We start from the raw sequence: 21,618 nt of genomic DNA on the forward strand, positions 1-21,618 counted from the left end.
CAACGCCGGATCTACTGTATATACAAAGTAAACTTTTGCAAAAGGCGGTAGCATACAGGGTGCCATTGAAAAAATATAAAAATTTTTTTTTAGTTTTTTTTAATGTGTTTTCCAAAATTTCTGAAAGCCGTGTAGGACGCCAAACAAGACCGAACCGAGCCAGATCACAGGGATTCTTACGTTAAAATTTTAAAATTAACTATGACTACTTTTGTGCTGTTTTATTAATTCTCAGAAATTATCATTCTTGAACAAATTCGTTGCATTATGATATTTTAAAATATTTCATAGCACTTAAATGACCTTGGGTCATACACAAAAAATTAAAATATTTTGCAAGCAGATTTGTTCAAGTAAATCAGAATGTTCGGTTAAACTATCTAAATAATTTTGTAAAATTAAATTATGAAATCAAAAAATGTCAATTACAAATACAATAGCATTAAATTAGTTGAATGTCATCAACAAAACATAATTGTGAATTATTTAATTTTAATTTTTAGGTTAATTCCCAAAGGGCTCGAAAACTGAATAAATTATTTTTAAAATTTTCTATTTTGATAAAGTTCTAATTATCAATATTATTAAAAATTTTTTTATTTTATTTCATTTATAAAGTAATTTTTATTTAAACTTCCTCAAAAATTCAGGGGAATTTACTAAAATCCAAAACATCTTTATGTGTTATATAATTAGAATCATTGTTAATAAATTTGTAGCATAATTCTAGAATTTGGAATCATTACAATTAGAAAATACTTTTCAGAATTGTCTAATTTGAAACAAAAATAAATTCTTTAATTTGCTATTTCTTCAATTGAGTAAATTTTTTGTTTATTTATTACCAAAAAATTTTACAGCGACAATGTGATGTATAGAGATATAAAATAAACTGAAATATTTTATCAAGGTTCTGGTTTTCAGGTAGCTCGTGGTTGTCAAAACCTTGCAGTTCTGAATAAGTTTGAATACTTTTTTGATAGTTCTCATTTTACTTTTAATAGAGTTTTAATCTTTAGCTATGTCACGCTGGTTGGAACTTTAGAGTGCTTACTAATACTTTTTAATAATTTATTAGTGTTTTATAAAGGAATTTAAAAAGCTAACAATCGCAAACATACTCGTAATTCTAAAAAATACTATTACAATTATGGTCAATTTTTATTTTATTAATTTTCATCTTACTTTTTCGTGGTACGTACACAATTTTTAATAAACATTTTACAAATTTGAGCGAAATTTGGAAGTGTTAAATCTACTCAGTTTTCAAAGCTTACACATTTTTATCATCTCACCACCGACTTCATTCTATTTTTATAAATTTGTGTAAAATATTACGATTCATTCTTGATATGCAGTTGCAATCCCTCTTATATGTTGTCCTAAATTATTTGATACTCATCTAATTATCATTGAACTTAAATATTTAGATAACTTTCAAAAATTTTTTCCTTAAAGTCAGAGTTTTTTTAAGCAAGTTATTGTGTGTAAGATCACATATTATCTTAAATTTTTTTATTTGTGTTTTTTTTTTTTTAAATTAAATAATAAATAATTTCGCCGTTTTTATGACTATGGTCGTGAAAAATCTTATTTTTGCCTTTATTTATTAATTTTCTTCTTTCTTCCTTTTTTTATTATTCACCCATATTTTCTCTTCTTACGACATAATAAATGAAATCACTTCTATACGAAAAATACGAGATAAGTAATGTTACAAAAACATTTTTTTCATATACATACACTTGAAATGGAAATTAAAATTCAGGAAGATTTCCGGTTTTATCTTATTTTTTTTATATTTCCATTCCTTTTGTTTGTTGGTTTTCTTTTTATCAGATTTCCTTATAGTTTTTAATAATATCCTTTTACTGCCGCAATGAATTATCTTCATTCTGATATTTAACTTTAGTTAGAAGCTCACAAAATGTATGTTCATTCAAAATTTTAATATATACAAAAAACGTATGTGATGCCATCATACTTTTGTATATATGCATCTACATTTCATCCTTATTCATATGATATACAAAATATACGACATATTTAACTTATCATTTATTATAACCATAATATGAACAAAGTTCGTGTTGTATAATAAATTTTTGCTTGTATTTGTTGCAACCATTGAAGAGAGAAGAGATTTGTAATGACCACTTAAATACTCGTATGTTAAAAATATTTTTACATCAGACATTCAATTTTAATTGTATGATTTTCGCATTGATTTTTCTGTTCATCCGTCTTGACGTCATAAATACGTTATAAATTACCCACAATTAAATGAAACTGGTTGAATAATAGAACTTCGTAAATGGCATCGTTGTTAACTGCATATTGAATAAATCAAAATGTCAATATTTTAAAATTTTCAAAATAATTGTAAACCAATAATAAATAATCGATCTTCTTTAATTTATTTTTGCTAGACTGGAATTTTTGCAATCGCAAAAATGTATTACGAATGATAAAACTCACTTCATTCAATATTGTGCTAATAGCAGTAAATAATTCCAAATATTGCAAAATGAAGAATAAAGTCAAATAAAAGTTTATTAAAAAAGTCTATGAAATGCTGAATAATAAAAAAATAACGCATACTAAGGTAAAGATTTCTGATTTTGAAGACACAATCGAAAAATTTGAATTTTTTGTATGTTCATAAAAATCATGATCAAATAAAATCTTCTGTGTTTTTACTTCCATAATTATTAAAATACGAGTATTTGACACAAAATATCTTGTTTTGTACAAGAACTAGAAATGTACTTTTCAAAAATACTTTTCTTTATTTTAAACTTAATTCTTCTTCACAATTTTATTTACGAAACTTTTCCACAAAAAGATCATAGACACACTTAAAGGAACACGTTTTGTACGTGTACGCAAATATGTAACGAAGGTGATGAGTTCAAAATGTTTTGGATGCTAATATTTTTCAAATCTTATTACAGAAGTACACATTAAAAAAAAAAAACAAAAAAGCACAATAAATGAAGCAAAACAAAAGAATGGTAGTAAAATGCGGAAATTCTCCGTCACATTCACAGCGCGCCTTTCTTTTCTTCTTTTCAAATATTTTCATATTCAATTTTTTTTTACATCTTTTGTTTCCTACTTTTATTTTTGTATGTTCGCTGTCTTTCAATATGTGTTAAGATGTTACATCCTTATGAATATGAAGTACGCGAAAATCACTCTCTTTTTTTTTTAATATTCTGCTTAGAATCCATCATAATAAAAAAAAAACAAGAATAAAACAGAAAAAATAAAAAACTTGAAAACAAAAGAAAATGTGAAAATCAGCACTGTTATTGAAGTTATAGTTGAATAACCTTTGCTTTAATGTTAGTGAGCGAGCACGATTTCTCTTCTTTCCTTTTCTTTTATTAATACAATAAATCTACCAAAGTACTACTCTGTATTGAAGTAGTAGACATATACAGCTACATATGTAAGCATACATACCAATGTTTTCCCATAGAATATTAAATTTTTTAAGGATCTTCAGTTAGAGTGCGAAGAGACAATTTTTTTTTACTTTTTTTTCTTTACATATACAATGAAATTCTGTGATTTTTATTGCACCAAAGGACAACAAACTAATAAAAATATCCTGTTATATTATTATTGTTTAATATGTATGTATAAAAAAACAAAGAAAAACAATTCAACTACACATATTTCAGGTAATGATTACTTTGTGGTGCATTAAAAGATTTTTCAGACCATTAATACTTACTTAATTTACTACGTGATTTCTATTTAAGACTAACTTAATTATTATAGTATCCTAAAATTTGAAATCATATTTCTAAAAAACAAACTTTTGAATAGTAAGGTTTTTTAAAAATAATCTTAGATTTGGTAAGTATACGTGTATTAAAACTTTCATCTGAAATCTAATTTACTTTTGAAATTTCATAAATGGACTAAAATATGTAAACCACTCCAAAAAAGTTATTGTTGCAATTTTAATTTACATTAGAGTGATTTTCATTAAGTTATTTTTTTATCTAGAAATTTTTGAATTATTATCAATAAAATTTTCTAAAATTAGCCAATTATTTGAACCTGAGCTGCTTTGTAAATATTATTATATATAAATTATGTATTTCAATTATAGGAAGAAAAATTAAAAAAGTTCCCTAGACTTATGCAATCGTAACATAAGGGTTGCTTGCAGAACTTTGTATCTTCATATTAACTTTAATAAACCAACATTGCTATGCACTCCATGATCTCGCTTGAGTTTCCAAATTTTTGAATTTATGTTAAACTTTAAAATATTTTTGACATTTCTGTTCTGATTTCGTACTAAATTTATAGTCTTTGACAATGATGTTCGAGATTGGTTGAGTTTTTTTATTAGCAAATAAGCTTAATTTGCTGTTTCAATTTCGTTACTGCAGAGAAATTTTTTTTTATAAATATCACATTCGAACTTTTATTCGAATCGGAATGGAAATAAGCGTATTTTTTTTTGCAATTTTATTAAGCAATATAATAATTTTTTGCAAATTTATTAAGCTGTGACAAACTCCTTACTAACCAAAGTTAATTGTATATAATTTGTATATTCAATATACAGAAACTCAAAATTAGGAACCTAATAAAAAAACTATGATTTATTACAAAAAAAAAGGGAATTGAAATATGTACGGAACGCATAATATATGCAAATTATATTATTTAACTACAACATATAAATAGCGAACTTAAAAACGTTTCACGAAAAATGTTTTTACATTTTTAAGAATAAATAAATTCAAGAAATACCAATTAAAAATCACGGTTTTCTACAATGGAATACTCGTAATATGACACACATGAAATGAAAAAATATGGAACTCATATTTCCGCTTATGCCTAGGTTTAATATTCTCCCCAATTTATCACATATAAATACGTTATCATATTATTTGGCATGATTATAATTTTACTATACATGTAAAACAATCTTGTGCAAAAAAATATTCGCTAACAAATACTTAATAGTACTACAAAGGAGCCACCTGTTGAAAACAAAAATTGAAAATAATAAAACAAAAAAATTTCCATGTGTGTTTTTCAATACATTCATATTTTCATTAGCAAAAAATGAAAATATTGGTACGTGGAAAATTTTAAAACATTTTCTCAAAATAAATAACAAATAACGGTAAATTCACTCGTCCTTTCATATAAACGAAAAGACTATGTTCACTTGGGATTAATTTTATAAGAATAACAGAAGCATACAAAATATATGAATAAGAATTTAACCGTCTTGAATGGAAACAAACTTCCTCATTATTTGGAAGAGCGCTAAATTTATTTAATTTATATAATAAATATATGGCAGGTAGAATTGCAATCTGATCACACTAAAGATTCCAATTTCACATTTTTCAAACAAGAAAGTTTTTTGAAATTTTATATTTGAAATCTGTTAATAACGAAAATAAATAATAAACTTTTCAATAAAATCGGAAATTATGGCATTTAAATTTAAATATTTGAACTAGTAATTAATGTATACTAGTTGCAATATTTGCATATAATTCTCATATTTGTATAAAGTGTCTATATATTTATTGTATGCAATTAGTTCCTCGATTCAATCAAAAATAAAAACTAGCCAAAAAACAGGATTCGGTTCCGTTTCTTTAAAGTAAACAATTTTTAAATTTAATGAAATTTTTAAATTTTTGTAATAGTATCAAGCAGTTGTTTTTCTATCTATACGTACCTATCTTTTGAAATTTCGAAGAACCGGAAGATATCATAACCGGATATTATGATATCCTTATTATTACTATGTAGGGTGATTAGTAAAGAGTGCAATTTTATATATCATTGTTTAGTTTATCAAATATAGGTAAAATTTTTTTTAGGAACTAGCTGTCAAATCTCAATGGGTTCGAAGATACAGGGATTTTAACGAATTTATATAAATCAGCCTGTATAAGCTAAATATATATATATATATATATATATATATATATGTATATATATATATATATATATATATATATATATTGAACATTTACTTAAAATCCACAGGTACATAAATATTATAACATATGGAATTTCTCTTTAAGTATATGTCGAATTACTTTTACTAAAAGCATTTTTATAAAGTCTTGAAAAATTTAATTGACACAAAAAACATTTCAATAATTTTTAAATAGTATTTTCTTAATTTAATTGAATCTTTTCCAAAAAAAATTGTCGAATTTCTTTAATAATCTTATTTAATTAGACAACAAATTTTCAAATTCAGTGATGCTAAATTAAATTCTAATAACAATTATCTCATAATTATGTACTAATGAAGTAAAAAAAATACACAAAAACCTTTTAAAAATTAGATTTCGTGACGTTTTTACAAAAGATCTCTACAGAATTTGAATTTTTTTATTATTATTTTTCTAATTGAATTTACCCTTAATTTCTTTTATATAAAAATGTCCTTTCAATAAATTCACATATATGTACAAACATGTAGGATATGTACGAATATATTAATGTTCAAGGAGTCGCAGTTTAGCATTCCTACATAATCGAATGAACGTTTTCCTTTATACATTTATAAAAATAAAAATTACGTTGATCCTTTTTTTTCCATTTTATTTAAATATTTTTTTTCTCTTTGCACATCATTTCATTTTTTTACCCTTTTTTTGCCACTTTTTATAATTTCTTCTTTTATGTATAAAAATGTATTAGTTGTATTGAGAATACGAAAAGAATTTCTTTAAAAAAAAGCAATTTAATTTAATTTTCTTGAAATCTACTTTAACTTTTGAATTGAATGTTAAAATCCTTAAATTTAAACTAGATTATCTCTATTAGCTTTCAATACCAAAATTAACAAAAAAATAAAGAAAACAAAAATTCAAATGAGCAACAAATTTTGATATCCTTATTAAATTTAAAAATTTTATTTGCATTAATTTTCAAAACTTGACCTCCATTTATGACTTTAATATAATTTAATTAAGATTTGATGAGTGCATAATTACAATGTTTGACTTTTGAATATTCATCATTATAACTTGCAGCCTAATTACTCTTTACTTTTGCGTAAATTTGCTCAACATTTTATAAATTGAGTGTGAATCCATTCATTTTGTGTGTTTTTGCTCTGTGGACGTGATGTCTCGTACGTTTGATTTCTAATTAAATTAGTAGACTACTCAAACATATTAATATATTCAAATTTAAAAAAAAATCGGATGTGGTCAGCACATAATAGAATTTCGATTTGTGTTACCCGAATTCCCTGAAATTCTCGCCAGTTAGTTTCGGTAACAACCAGAACTCAAATCCGTCTATTGAAGCTTATATATAAAATTTCAAGTAAATTGGTTTAATATTTTCTTCAAAATGGTCAAAAATGTAAAACAGTCCCGCTAAAAAGTGCAGTTTCCGAGGCCTTATATATCCCAAAAGTCGATCAATCCGTGCCATGGTCGAAATAAACTTACATATAAATTTTCATCAAAATTGGTTCAGCCGAACTTGAGATACACGCATGCACACACAGACCGACAGACCGACGGCCCGACAGGTTGCTAAAAATAGTTGACTTACACTTCCCTACTATGGAGAAGTGCTTTCCCACCGAAAACTCGATATGCAAAATTTGTTGCCATCACATAACCTACCTATTGTTATAGATATTTTTACCGACCGTATACACAATACGGTCGGTAAAAATACCTATAACAAATCAAAATATTCCAAAGTGTCGATTGAAAGAGGCATTAAGTCGAAGATTATAATTAAAAAAATTTCTTATAATATAAGGAACTTAGAACTTTTGGATAAAAAAACAGTTTCGTTTTACAGTTCTGTAATTATGTACATATTTATTTTTAAACTTAGACCTTTAACCTTAGACCTTAGATCTTTTTAACTATTTTTGATTATTTTTCTTTTTTAGCACTTTCCAGAAAAATTTTGAAAAAAGTGCTTATTAGTGTCACTCTGTCCGTCCGTCTGTCTGTGTGTCTGTTTACAAAACTTCTACACCCTTGAAGATAGAAAGCTAAAATTTTATATGTACATAGATCTCTATTAAAAACTTATTTCCGTAGAAGAAAATTTTTCCTCTTACAAGTGCACTTTCATGTAACTGTACCTATGTAAAATTATGTAAACCTAAACTAATAAAGTTAAATTAAAGTTTTTATTAAAATAAATTAAACGAAATAGACAACATTTACGCTCTTCATGTCAAAAGTAGTACTATATGCACTAAAAATCGTTTATTTATAGAATTATTATTTATTTAAAATTTAAAACCTTTTCTTAGGAAATTATTTACAAAAGAAGTTTTAAGTATGTATAAACACCAAAATGCCACTCAAGTGGAAAAGTTCATTATTAAATCAAATTTGAAACAGAATAATCGCTGAATCTGAATGGTCGAATCCGTCATAACCAATTTTACATAAAAAATAAATTGTAACCAAACAACCCACTGCACTACATTAAAAAGTATCATACTAGCCCTGTATTATTTTTTTTAAATTTTGTGAAACATTAGTTTACACATACAAAAGTGTTAATAATGAAAAAAATGCTTAAAATACACAAAATTGCGTTTTTACATATTAAGGACTTAAAATTCTTCTTTTTTAAAAGTCATATTTAAAGGCGATATTATGTATACTCGTATAATTGCAGTTTCCCGTTTACTACAAAAGCTATAGAAATACAATTTCTATTCCAACATATTCCTTTTTGTTTTCAATTTAGAGAGACCACAATAGATGCACATGTTTATTATACTGCGAATAATTTGTACATTTCCTTGCCGTACTGAAATGCAAAATGGGTTATAATTTGTAATTGAGCACGTAACAATTACAAAAAGAACATCTTCATATAAAACTCATACTAAAAAATCATCCAAAAGTACCATTATATTTGCCATTCAATATCATTTAGTGTTAAGAGTTAAAAAAATCATACTAAAAAGAAGAAAACACAAAATTTCGATTATTATTTCCCACCAAGCTTCATGTGAAGTTAGTTTTCAAGCAAGAAACCTTAATATCGTGTTTCAATAAAATAAATTGAAAAAATTTCAATAAAAAATTAAGAGTTTCAATATTCTTTTTACAATATTATCAACTGAGTTTCACGCTTCAAATATTATCCCTTAGCTATATATGTACATATACGCATATAATTTAAAAAAAAATTATAAAAGGACTAACTATTTATTTTGCAACGATATCCACTTTTATACATTTACCATACACATGCAAAAAAATACACTATCCTACCACAAAAATAAACATTTTGTGAAACGTGTTTTTGTCTACCAATACGAGTATAATATTACATAACGATTGAATATGTAGTTGTTTTCACTACTCTCGATCCAAAAGAAATATAAAAAATTATTTGGCTTCCAAGAAAATTTATTGTAAATTTTCTTGTACAACAATGTTAAACCACAGCTAGGTTCTTATTGTTACGCTTTATTAAGTTTTTACGAGAAATATTCGTACGAGCACATATGAATGCGTGATCTGTTTACATTTGATTATACACAACAATTTATGTTTCAATATTTGCAAAATATTTATTTTATAAATTACTGTGGCAATATCGCAAATCGGCGTCAAACAATTCAACAAATTATTTCTATCTTTAAATATAAATTCTTCACATACTTTGCCATTAGTTTATAAAAGTGGAAGCTTAAATATATTAGAAGGTTAATAAAGCTGTATATATACATAAATTGCTTGATAAAAGCATACAAAATTCTTTTTTTAAATCGTTTCTTCATCCATAAAGTAAGGTTTGAACTTACCATAACGTACATTCATACAAGTTTTTTAATATTTATAATACTTCCATTTTTTAATACTTGCTTAACCATAAAATATCCTTGTTTAAGAGGATTAGATTCTGAGAACATCTTGAAGAGCTCTATAATACTTTTGCTTTTGTAGATTTTTAAAAACTGGTCCTGTTAACCTAGAAACAGTCATCTTCACATTCGATAATTGCCAGATGTAATTGAAAAATATCAAAAATAGCCCTTAAAGAAAGAAAATGAACAACATCTACAAAAATTTTAATTGTAAAGCTAATAAATTAACACAATTAAAACAATTTCTACTTAATAAAAATAAAAATGTTTAATTTTTAAAAAAACAATTAATTAACAAATTTTAATTGATATGTAATAGAGGAAAAATATTTTTATGCCACTTTCATTAAATCTGGTAAATTATCTGTTTAATTCGGGTGTTTATCATACTCATTTTACAAACACACATACAACTTAAAAGGGAACACTATACCTAGTGAAATTTTAAAAAATATAAAGGACTACCACATGAACCGAATTAGAGTTTTTCTTTAGTCCATCCTGTTATTCATAAATTTATTCTAATTTATTCGATTATCCAATTGAATGAATTTTTAATGTTTTGCCATAGAAAACATTAACAAAAATTGCTTAAATTGTGTTTTTAATTATTAGTCTTTTAAAGTGACCATGATAACAACGAGAGCTTGATACTATGTTGTTGTTATTTGTTTGCATTTAAAAAAAATCTGATGTGATCAACACATAACCCACCGCAATGTATATTGTTTAGATTAGTAAAAGTATTCCAGAAGATTATTAAAATGCGTTTTAAACACTTCTTTACAATTTTAAGAACACTAAAAAGCTTTTAGCTAACGGTCAGCACAAAACCGACCGCAATGTGTATTGTCTAGTTAAGTGAAAGTGTTACAGAATATTATAAAAATGTCTGTTAAATACTTCTTTCCAGAACTCAAATATCAAATTTCAAGAAATTCTATCAATTCGTTCCGTAGATATAGAGAAAAATGTAAAATCGGCACGCAAATCAGTGTTCGAGCCCTGATCGTTCCAAAAAATTTATATGTTCACTGTTTTAATACGAGGAATTCAAATATTAAATTTCAATGAAATCGGTTGATTATTTCTCTTTATAGACATATTCTATTCTCGTAGTAAACGTCCAGTTGCGCACTGTCGAACAAAGCTTATATATGAAATTTCAAGTAAATTGGTCGAATATTTTCTTCAAAATGGTCAAAAATGTAAAACAGGCCCGCTAAAAAGTGTAGTTCCCGAAGCCTGATAAATCCGTGCCATGGTCGAAGTAAACTTACATATAAAATTTCATCAAAATCGGTTCAGCCGAACTTGAGATACATACGTGCACACACAGACCGACAGACCGACAGGTTGCTAAAAATAGTTTACTTAGACTTCCCTACTATGGAGAAGTGCATTCCCACCGAAAATTCGATATACAACATTTGTTGTCATCACATAACCTACTTTTTGTTTACATAATACGGTCGGTAGTAAACCAAATTCATTGTTATATACCATATTTTACATTAAAATGTGTTCTCTTTTTATTATACTCCAAAGCGAGAAGAAATAGAGTTAACCGTGTCAGCTCTGTGATACCCGTACGAATTTGTTATCATATGTGCGAACAAATACGCCATACCTGACTAAGGAACAGACTATGACTTTAAGTAGCCGTATTACCATATTAATTTATGCAAAATTGAAGTTGTAATTGAATTAGAAAATATTGAAAACACAGTACTGAACTGTGTTTTCAATATTTTCTAAGAAATGGCCAAACTACTATTGAAATTATATGACTGCTGCCAGAAGGAACCAAGCAATTTAAACGACTTTAATCAAACACATTAGCCCTATTAATGCACTTGCTTGTGTGAACGTTCAATATCACTGCTTTTATAGCTTCTGAAATATAGTCAAATAAATTTTGAAATTTAATAGCAGTTACCAGAACCAGTACCCCGATCGTATCCAATTTAAATATGGTTCTGGCATTACAAACAAACGTTACAAACGGTAAAGCAAACTTAGAATACCCTTCGAACATACGTTCGTACGGGTATAAATATAATTATGACATTTAGCAGTTTTCTGCTGCAAATCAAAAATAAAACTACTTCTAAATGAAAAAGCGCGTATGAATATAGAATAACTTTTATTTTAATAAGAAAAAGCAAAACTTTTAAATAAATTTTTCAAAATTTAATAAAGGAAATAGTAATTAAATTTACATGGTCAATTAAAATACGAACTATATTACTTAACACTTACATGGCCTTCTAAATCGCTAATTGCTAAGCTAAAGCAAATATTGATAAAGATTTAAAAATGCCTTAAGTGATGTAATTCACCCAACCGTAATATTAATACTCGTACGTACGGTGCAAATGAATTAACAAAACGGAAAATGTAGATAATAACTAATATGCGGGTCAAAAATTATTACATTTTTTAAATTTTATTCTATAGAAAAGAAAATCTCATTTCAGTTTGAACCATTTTTAAAATATTATAGCAGAAATGCAGAAATAATAGGTTAATAAGGTATAACAGCGTTTTTTTAGTACTCTGTTAAACCTTAAACATTTGTAAATTGAACATTAAGGCAAAATTATGCTTTCAACATTCACATACAAATAGACCATGGCCTTCCGTCAAATTTATATAATATTACACCTAATTAAAAATAAAACTATTTCTGCAATAAAACATTTAAAAGAATAAAATAATAAAACACAATATTATATTCATATATTGTATTATGATATATACATATGTATTTATTTTAAATAATTACTTACATCTTTAATTAAACTTTCATTACTACTAATAAGAGTTTTGAGTACCTCAATATCAAATATTGCAGTTATGATTCTTTAACCAATTTCCGGCAAAAATAGAGAGGGTAGAATAGAATTCAATTTGAATTATTGTAATTAATTCTTTTTTATAATATTTAAATAATCACTTGTATTAAAAACAATAACAAAAATTACAATAATAATAAATATAGTTGGGTCAAACCAATGGTTTGTGTTGTAGCGCTTTTCCCTTCAACAAGTTAAAATACTACTTTTAAAAACAATCTATGTAACGTATACCTACTATACTATTAAAATTATTTTAATTTAATTACGAAACTATTTCTGGGATTCCAAATAGGAGGCAATCCTAGCATTAACATAATGCTCGATTTTTAGTGAAACTAATAAGCACATTAGACATAATGCTCGATTTTGAGTGAAACTAATAATCACTTTTTTCCAAAATTTTTTTGAAAAAGAAAAAATAACTTAATTTTTGCATAAAACTTTTTTGATATGACCTTAGTACATAAAGGTAAAATCCTACAATATTATGTAACCTTTTGCTACTCTTCCTTTGGTTATTCAGGAATTGATACACATATATATTAAGTTCAATATGATATATACAGCTATGGTCAAAATAATAGAAACACTTAATATAGGTTTTTAATTTATTTTATATCTTTTGTAAATTATATTCGAATTAAATGCCATCTTTTGCAAAATTATTTTGCTATATTATGTTCTATTGTGAATATATTTATTGTCACTAAAAAACTGTAATCTGCGGGAATTCAACATTTGAAAGTAAAAATACCGTATTTCGTCTGGTCAAAATAATAGAAACACCCGGCGAAGGTAGCTTTATTGATGAATAAAACTAATTCTTTTTAAATTGTTTGAGCAAATATTGAACAAAATTTAAATTTTAATAATCAAATAATTTAATTTTTTGAAAAACTGGAAAAATATTGCAGAATTATGGGTCGATCGAATCATTCTAGTGTTAAGGAAAAATAAATAATTAAAAACTTAAGAAACCAAGGAAAAAGTGTAACAGAAATTATCGAACGTAACAGAAATTATCGAATAAAAGTCCTGAAACACGAGGAAGAAAGCAATAAACAAGTGAAAAACTGACCAGAAAAATTGTAATGATATGTAAAAAAGACCCACTGAAATCTTCAAAAGCAATTTTAAAAGAATGTCAGGTTAATGTGAGTGGTAGAACCATACACAAAATATTGAACAAAAATAATTTATTTGGTCGCGAAGCTCGAAAAGTTTCCAGTCAGTAAAAACAATATTAAACATAGAAAAACTTTTGCTAAAACTCATTCGGAGCGCTGTGGGCCAGAGGGTGTAAAGAAGTGGCGCAATATCCTTTGTTCGTACGAAACAAAAATTAATTTATTTGGGCCAGATGTTCCTACCTTCGTTAGACGTCCACCAAATACTGAATTAAACCCCAGGTTCACGCTCAAAACCGTAAAACGTGGTGGCGGCAATATAATGATTTGGGATTGTTATGAACAAAAATATTAGGTGTTTCTATTATTTTGACCATAGCTGTATATATATAAATATATATATATATATATATATATATATATATATATATATATATATATATATATAGATATATATATATATATATACATAATTTTATTTATCTATCACATTATAATTAATATAATCCTAGAATGGCCCTAGTAACCTAGGGTACAAAGTTGTGTTCGGAAACTTTTTTGTCAATTTATAGAACTCTCCAAAAATATGCTGATGATTTGAGTCAGACTTACCGTTTTCAAGTAATAGTTGCCCAACAACAAAATTTTGAATTGAAAAACTGAAAATTTTTCAAAAAACGCTAATTATCTCAAAAAAGTACGGTAATTTTTTATTTTCTCGTTCCGCTACATCATCCTCTACAAGCTTGCTATAAATAACTTTTATATCACGCGTACCATTTTTTGCGCAAAGAAATAATTTATGTAAGTTCCATGTACTACGTTTCGTTCCTCTTTTTTCACTTCGCTTCGTCCCTTTATATAAGAAATAAAATTTGTGGTTTTGCAGTTATGAAACTTCAGTTTCCATTTTATTAATCCAAATTTTTGCGGGGGAATCTAGCAATCCACTAGCACAAATATGTTTTTTGTTGTTGGTTTTTGCCATTTATTTATTAAATTTTCAACTGTTCACATATGCAAATATGTTTGTTGGTTATATAATTATAATTATATAGTTTGTTATAAATATTTGTATATATACAATATGCTTGTTTTATAATTGTTTCTCTTACAAATTAAACTTTTAGCACATATGCATAAAAAATAATCCATTTTTTAATAATATGTGAAAAAAGCCAACAACTGATTTTTATTTTGTTAATTCATCTTTTACAGAAAATGGACGTCATCTGTCAAAGGAATATATAACCATAAATATTTTTTCATAAAACGTTGTACGATACTACGAAATTTAAAATTTAAAAAAAAAATAAAATAAAAAATGCCGCAACATAAAATACCAGTCATTTTGAAATTGCCAAAATTATGGAAATTATTTCTAACCACCGCGATACTATTACAATCATTAGTCAAATCATATTTATTGATAGTTAGTGAAACGGTGCCACCAGGAACAATAATTTTCAATGCTTCCGTATACAAATTAGGCTCAGAACGCCATTATAAGCTCAATACACACAAATCAGCACATTTTGTACACCACTTAATAGATGTCAATCCAAAGGATGGACAAATACGACTGAAAAAGCATCTACACTGTGATGGGATATTTTATCCAAATTTATTTACGTTTTACATCGATTCCATATCAACTCAGTTGAGAAGTATTGATTACTACAGTTTGCCATTAAGAATATTTGTTTCAGGAAAAGAATGCAATCATGACCATCGAGTTGAAATGTATGGACGTCTTTTTGAAGAAGAAGACACAGGTTATATGAGAAAACGCCGAGAAATCAGTTCAATTTCTTATGAAGATGATAATAGATTCTATGGTGAATACATAGGTAAAGACCATCATTTGTATTGGCATGAATTTCCAAATCTACTAAAAAACCATTTCAATTACACAAGTAAAAGACCATTTAAAGAAGGTGATATTATATTTGGTAGCCCAGAACTAAACGACGTACGTCATGAGATTTTAAGTAGAAAACGACGATCGAAAGGTTTTTTAAAAGACTTCGACAAAAGAGCACACCGCAGAATCGCTGATGCTAAACAATGGATTTCTGAAACCTATGCTTCTTATGCTATACACACAACAGATAAATGGAATCAAATATGTTTGAAGAAATCACAATTTGTAAATAATTTAAATGCCTTTTTGCCTAAAACAATTTGTCAAAATTGTAAAGTTAATTTTTTGGATGTAAACGACGAACGTTTTAAAATTGAAACTCAAAGTAGAGATTTGGTTGCAAGTAAAGATGTTTGTCTGCAAGAACCCATGTGGAAAGTTATTATCACATTTAATATTAGATGCAATAGAAATGACATCGTAGATTCAGACCATCGATTGAAAATTGTATATCATCACCAAGAATTCAACGATACTGATATAGCAAAACGTGTTAAACGAGAGCTTAGAAATCAAAGTCCTTATTTTGAACAAGCACTTTATGTAGCGTCAGTATTAGAAGAGCAACCAGCTGGTGCCATAGTTGCAACTGTACGTGCGAGAGATCCGGAAGATTCTCCAGTGGTGTATTCAATGGTGTCATTATTAGACTCTCGATCACAATCTCTATTTAAAGTTGATTCAAGATCAGGAATTATAACAACATCTGCTAGTCTAGATCGAGAACTGATGGATGTACACTACTTCCGCGTAGTTGCAACCGACGATAGTTTTCCACCAAGATCAGGTACAACAACATTACAAGTTAATGTTTTAGACTGTAATGATCACACGCCAACTTTTGAGGCGGAGCAATTTGAAGCCAGCATACGGGAGAGCGCAACTGTTGGATCCACTGTCATTACCTTAAGAGCTACTGATCAAGATATTGGTAAAAATGCTGAAATTGAATATGGAATTGAAAGTGTAACCGGTGGCGGCTTAACCACCCATGAACAAGATTCCCAGACATTTAGAATAGATGCGCGAACTGGAGTAATAGTAACAAGAAGCAATTTAGATAGAGAAGCTTCAGACGTCTACACAATTTTAGTAACTGCAACTGATATGGCAACTCCGCAAAGTGAAAGAAAATCAGCAACCGCTACTGTAGTAGTTAAAATATTGGATGACAACGACAATTACCCACAATTTTCTGAACGTACATATACTGTTCAAGTAAATGAAGATCAATGGTCTGACAATAAAGTAGTAGCTCATATTCACGCAACAGATGCCGATCAAGGAAATAACGCGGCTATTCGTTATGCGATCATAGGCGGAAATACTCAATCCCAGTTTTCTATTGATTCCATGAACGGAGATGTTACGCTTGTAAAGCCTCTAGATTATGAAAGTGTAAGAAGCTACCGCCTTGTAATTAGAGCGCAAGACGGTGGTAGTCCCTCCCGTAGTAATACAACACAGCTCTTAGTGAATGTTATAGATGCTAACGACAATGCACCCCGTTTTTACACCTCACAATTTCAAGAAGCCGTATTAGAAAGTGTGCCAGTTGGGTATAACATTATTCGAGTTCAAGCATACGATTCAGATGAAGGAGCAAATGCTGAAATTACCTACAGTATTTCGGAAAGAGATGATAGTTTTCCTCTAGCAGTAGATCCACGAACAGGATGGATCCAAACAACTAAGCAACTTGATCGAGAAGAACAATCAAGATATGGTTTCCAAGTTATAGCAGTGGATGGAGGTATTCCACCTAAATCGGCAAGTTCATCTGTTATTATAACTGTGCAAGATGTGAATGATAATGAACCTACTTTTAATCCGAAATATTATGAAACAATGGTTGGGGAGGATCAACCTCCTGGTACACCTGTTACAACTGTTACAGCAACTGATCCTGATGAAGATTCTCGACTGCATTACGAAATAAGCACCGGTAATACACGTGGGAGATTTGCTATTACATCGCAAAATGGAAAGGGTTTAATAACAGTCGCCCAACCTCTTGACTATAAGCAAGAGCGCAGGTTCATTTTAAAAGTAACAGCAACCGATTCTGGTGGTAAATCTGACACTGCAACAGTTAATATTAATGTTACTGATGCCAACAACTTTGCGCCCATTTTCGAAAATGCACCTTACAGTACGTCTGTTTTTGAAGATGCTTCAATAGGAACTACAGTATTAGTGGTTTCAGCAACCGACAGTGATGTGGGAATTAATGCGCAAATAACATATTCATTAAATGATGAAACTGTAAATGGCCTCGGTTCACATGATCCTTTCACCATTAATTCGCAAACAGGTGCTATAGTCACAAGTGCTCTTTTAGATCGAGAAACTATCAGTGGATATTTATTGACTGTAACTGCTAAAGATGGTGGACATCCCTCCTTAAGTGACACAACTGACGTTGAAATCAGTGTAACCGATGTAAATGATAACCCCCCATCATTTAAGGTACCTTTATATCAAGCCTCCATATCTGAAGATGCATTGATTGGTACCCCAGTTGTTCAAATATCTGCAACTGATCCTGATATGGGTCTTAATGGACGAGTAAAGTATTTATTTAGTGAAAAGGACATTGAAGATGGTTCATTCGTAGTAGATCCAACATCTGGAACAATTCGTACCAATAAGAACCTAGATAGAGAAAGTGTTGCAACGTATCACTTAACCGCAATTGCCGTTGACAAAGGCTCGCCACCGTTAAGTAGCACAGTTGAGGTTCAAATAAGGTTAGAGGATGTCAATGATTCACCTCCTACATTTGAATCAGATAAAATAGTGCTTTATGTTCCCGAAAATTCTCCAGTTGGATCTGTTGTCGGTGAAATACATGCTCATGATCCGGACGAAGGAGTTAATGCTATAGTACATTATTCAATCATTGGGGGCGACGATTCAAATTCGTTTTCATTAGTAACTCGACCAGGTTCAGAACGGGCGCAATTATTGACTATGACAGAATTAGATTATGAATCCTCCAGAAAAAAATTCGAACTAGTAATTAGAGCAGCTAGTCCTCCTTTACGAAATGATGTTCATGTTGAAATTATGGTCACTGATGTGAATGATAATGCACCCGTTTTAAAAGATTTCCAAGTAATTTTCAATAATTTTCGAGACCACTTTCCTAGTGGAGAAATAGGAAGAATTCCAGCTTTTGATGCTGATGTCACAGATAAATTAACATATCGAATTTTAAGCGGCAATAACGCAAATTTAATTAAATTAAATACTTCTAGTGGCGGATTGATATTAAGTCCGCAATTGAATACCAATGTGCCAAAATTCGCTGCAATGGAAGTTACAGTAACAGATGGAATAAATGAAGCAAAGGCCGTTATGCAATTAATAGTACGTTTGATAACAGAAGATATGTTGTTTAACTCAGTAACTGTTCGATTAAATGAAATGACGGAAGAAGCGTTTTTGTCCCCGTTATTGAATTTCTTTCTAGACGGGTTGGCAGCTATTATTCCTTGTCCTAAAGAAAACATTTTTATATTTTCAATTCAAGATGACACCGATGTAACAGCTAGAATATTAAATATTAGCTTTTCAGCACGAAGACCGGACATATCACACGAAGAATTTTACACTCCGCAGTATTTACAAGAAAAAGTTTATCTCAATCGCGCCATTCTAGCTAGGTTAGCTACTGTAGAAGTTCTACCATTTGACGATAATTTGTGTGTTCGTGAACCATGCTTGAACTTTGAGCAGTGTCTTACAGTTTTAAAATTCGGAAATGCTTCAGATTTCATTCATAGTGACACGGTACTCTTTCGTCCAATATATCCCGTCAATACATTTGCTTGTGAATGCCCGGAAGGTTTTACAGGTAGTAAAGAACACTATTTATGCGATACTGAAGTCGATTTATGCTATTCTAATCCATGTCAAAATAATGGTAAATGTCAACGTCGTGAAGGCGGATATAGTTGCATTTGTGGACCGGACTATACTGGAGCTAATTGTGAAACCGATATTCGAAAAATGAAACCATGTACACAGGAGTTATGCGAAGGTGGCTTACATTGTGTCCGTAACTTTCACACTAACATAAATCCGCCATCGTATACTGCGACATGTGAATTAAGAGCTAGATCTTTTTCTAGGAATTCATTTTTAACTTTCGAAAGTTTAAAGCAACGGCATCGTTTCCATATTGAATTGAAATTTGCAACGGTTCATGAAAATGGACTTCTTTTATATAATGGTAGATATAATGAATTACACGATTTTATAGCATTGGAAATTTTAGACGGCAACTTATCGTTTTCATTTTCATTGGGTGACTCAATTAAGTCTGTATCAATTATAAACAACAAAAAAATCTCGGACGGCCAATGGCATACAGCTGAAGTAATTTACTTAAATCGTTCAGTTACACTCGTATTAGATAGGTGTGATACTGCGGTTGCCTTATCTGGTAAAAATTTCGGAGATAAATGGCGTTGTGCTAACCACACCACTTTGGTTTTAGATAAAAAGTGTGCCTCATTAACCGAAACATGCCATCGCTTTTTAGATTTAACCGGTCCTCTACAAGTTGGTGGTTTGCCTAGAATATCAGCGAATTTTCCTGTGCAAACTCAAGATTATATGGGTTGTATTTCAGATTTAAAGATTGATAATCGTTATGTTGATTTAAATGCCTTTGTTGCTGATAATGGTACAATATCAGGGTGTCCGCAGAAATCATCTCAATGCAATTCAGAACCTTGTTTCAATGGAGGAATATGTAGAGAAGGTTGGAATACACATATATGTGAATGTCCAGAAGGATTTACTGGTAATGCTTGTCAAGAAAATGTTCCGCTACCATGGAGATTTTCAGGCGATGGTTTACTTAGCTTCAATCCACTACTACGTCCAATTCAGCTTCCATGGTTTACAGGTCTTTCCATACGTACTTGGCAAAAGAACGCGTTTTTATTACAGATACAAGTAGGTCAGAATAGTACAGTTGTTATTTGTTTGCGTCAGGGCATGTTATATTACATATATGACAACGAGCCAATATATTTAACTGGAACAAATTTAGCAAATGGCGAATGGCATCGAATTGAAATCAAATGGTTGGGGACGGAAATACAAATGTCTGTTGACTATGGTCAACGTAATGGCGTAGTACCAATGTTTCAAAAAATCCAAGGACTTTATGTTGGTAAAATAGTCATTGGAAGCCCAGATGGAGTAATGGGTGACATTCGAGAATTAGACAATTACGAAGGTTGCATACAAGATGTGAGAATCGGTGGAATTCAGTCTATTTTAAACAGACCTACAATTAGGGAAAATGTTGAAGATGGGTGCATGTCTCGTACTGAATGTCCTGAAACATGCCCATTGCAATCAACCTGTGTTACCGGATGGGATCAAGCACATTGTGAGTGTTTAAATGGTTTCGTGGGAGAAGAATGTGCACCTATTTGTACCGTGTCTCCTTGTGCTGCAGGACAATGTCGTGCAGATAATCTAGATAAAAGAGGGTATCGTTGCCAGTGCAACAGTACCACACAATCGGGAGAGTATTGTGAAATTAATCTTCAGCAACCATGTCCAGGAGGTTGGTGGGGAGAAAAAGTATGTGGACCATGCAAATGTAATTTAAAACAGGGATATCATCCGGATTGTAACAAGACCACAGGACAATGTTATTGCAAGGATAATCACTATCAACCAGTAAACGAAACTGCTTGCTTACCTTGCGACTGTTATTCAATTGGTTCTTACAGCGGAGGATGTGATAAACTAAGTGGTAGGTGTTAAGATGAAAAAGTTTAAAATCATTAAAATTAAAAT

The 21,618-nt window shown here is 29.2% G+C and overlaps 1 protein-coding gene across 1 annotated transcript in view; it reads left to right on the forward strand.

The window, feature by feature from the left end:
- LOC129611258 (protocadherin-like wing polarity protein stan) overlaps positions 1-21,618 on the forward strand; it is a 43,898-nt gene that overhangs the window by 8,641 nt on the left and 13,639 nt on the right. Inside the window, exons 2-3 of the mRNA XM_055524318.1 lie at positions 15,087-15,734; positions 15,792-21,574. Coding sequence (XP_055380293.1) covers positions 15,193-15,734; positions 15,792-21,574 — 6,325 coding nt within the window. The 5' untranslated portion in view covers positions 15,087-15,192. The remainder of the gene's footprint in view (positions 1-15,086; positions 15,735-15,791; positions 21,575-21,618) is intronic.

This window comes from Condylostylus longicornis, unplaced genomic scaffold (assembly GCF_029603195.1).
Source record: "Condylostylus longicornis isolate FDR11 unplaced genomic scaffold, ASM2960319v2 ptg000048l, whole genome shotgun sequence".
Classification (NCBI taxonomy): domain Eukaryota; kingdom Metazoa; phylum Arthropoda; class Insecta; order Diptera; family Dolichopodidae; genus Condylostylus; species Condylostylus longicornis.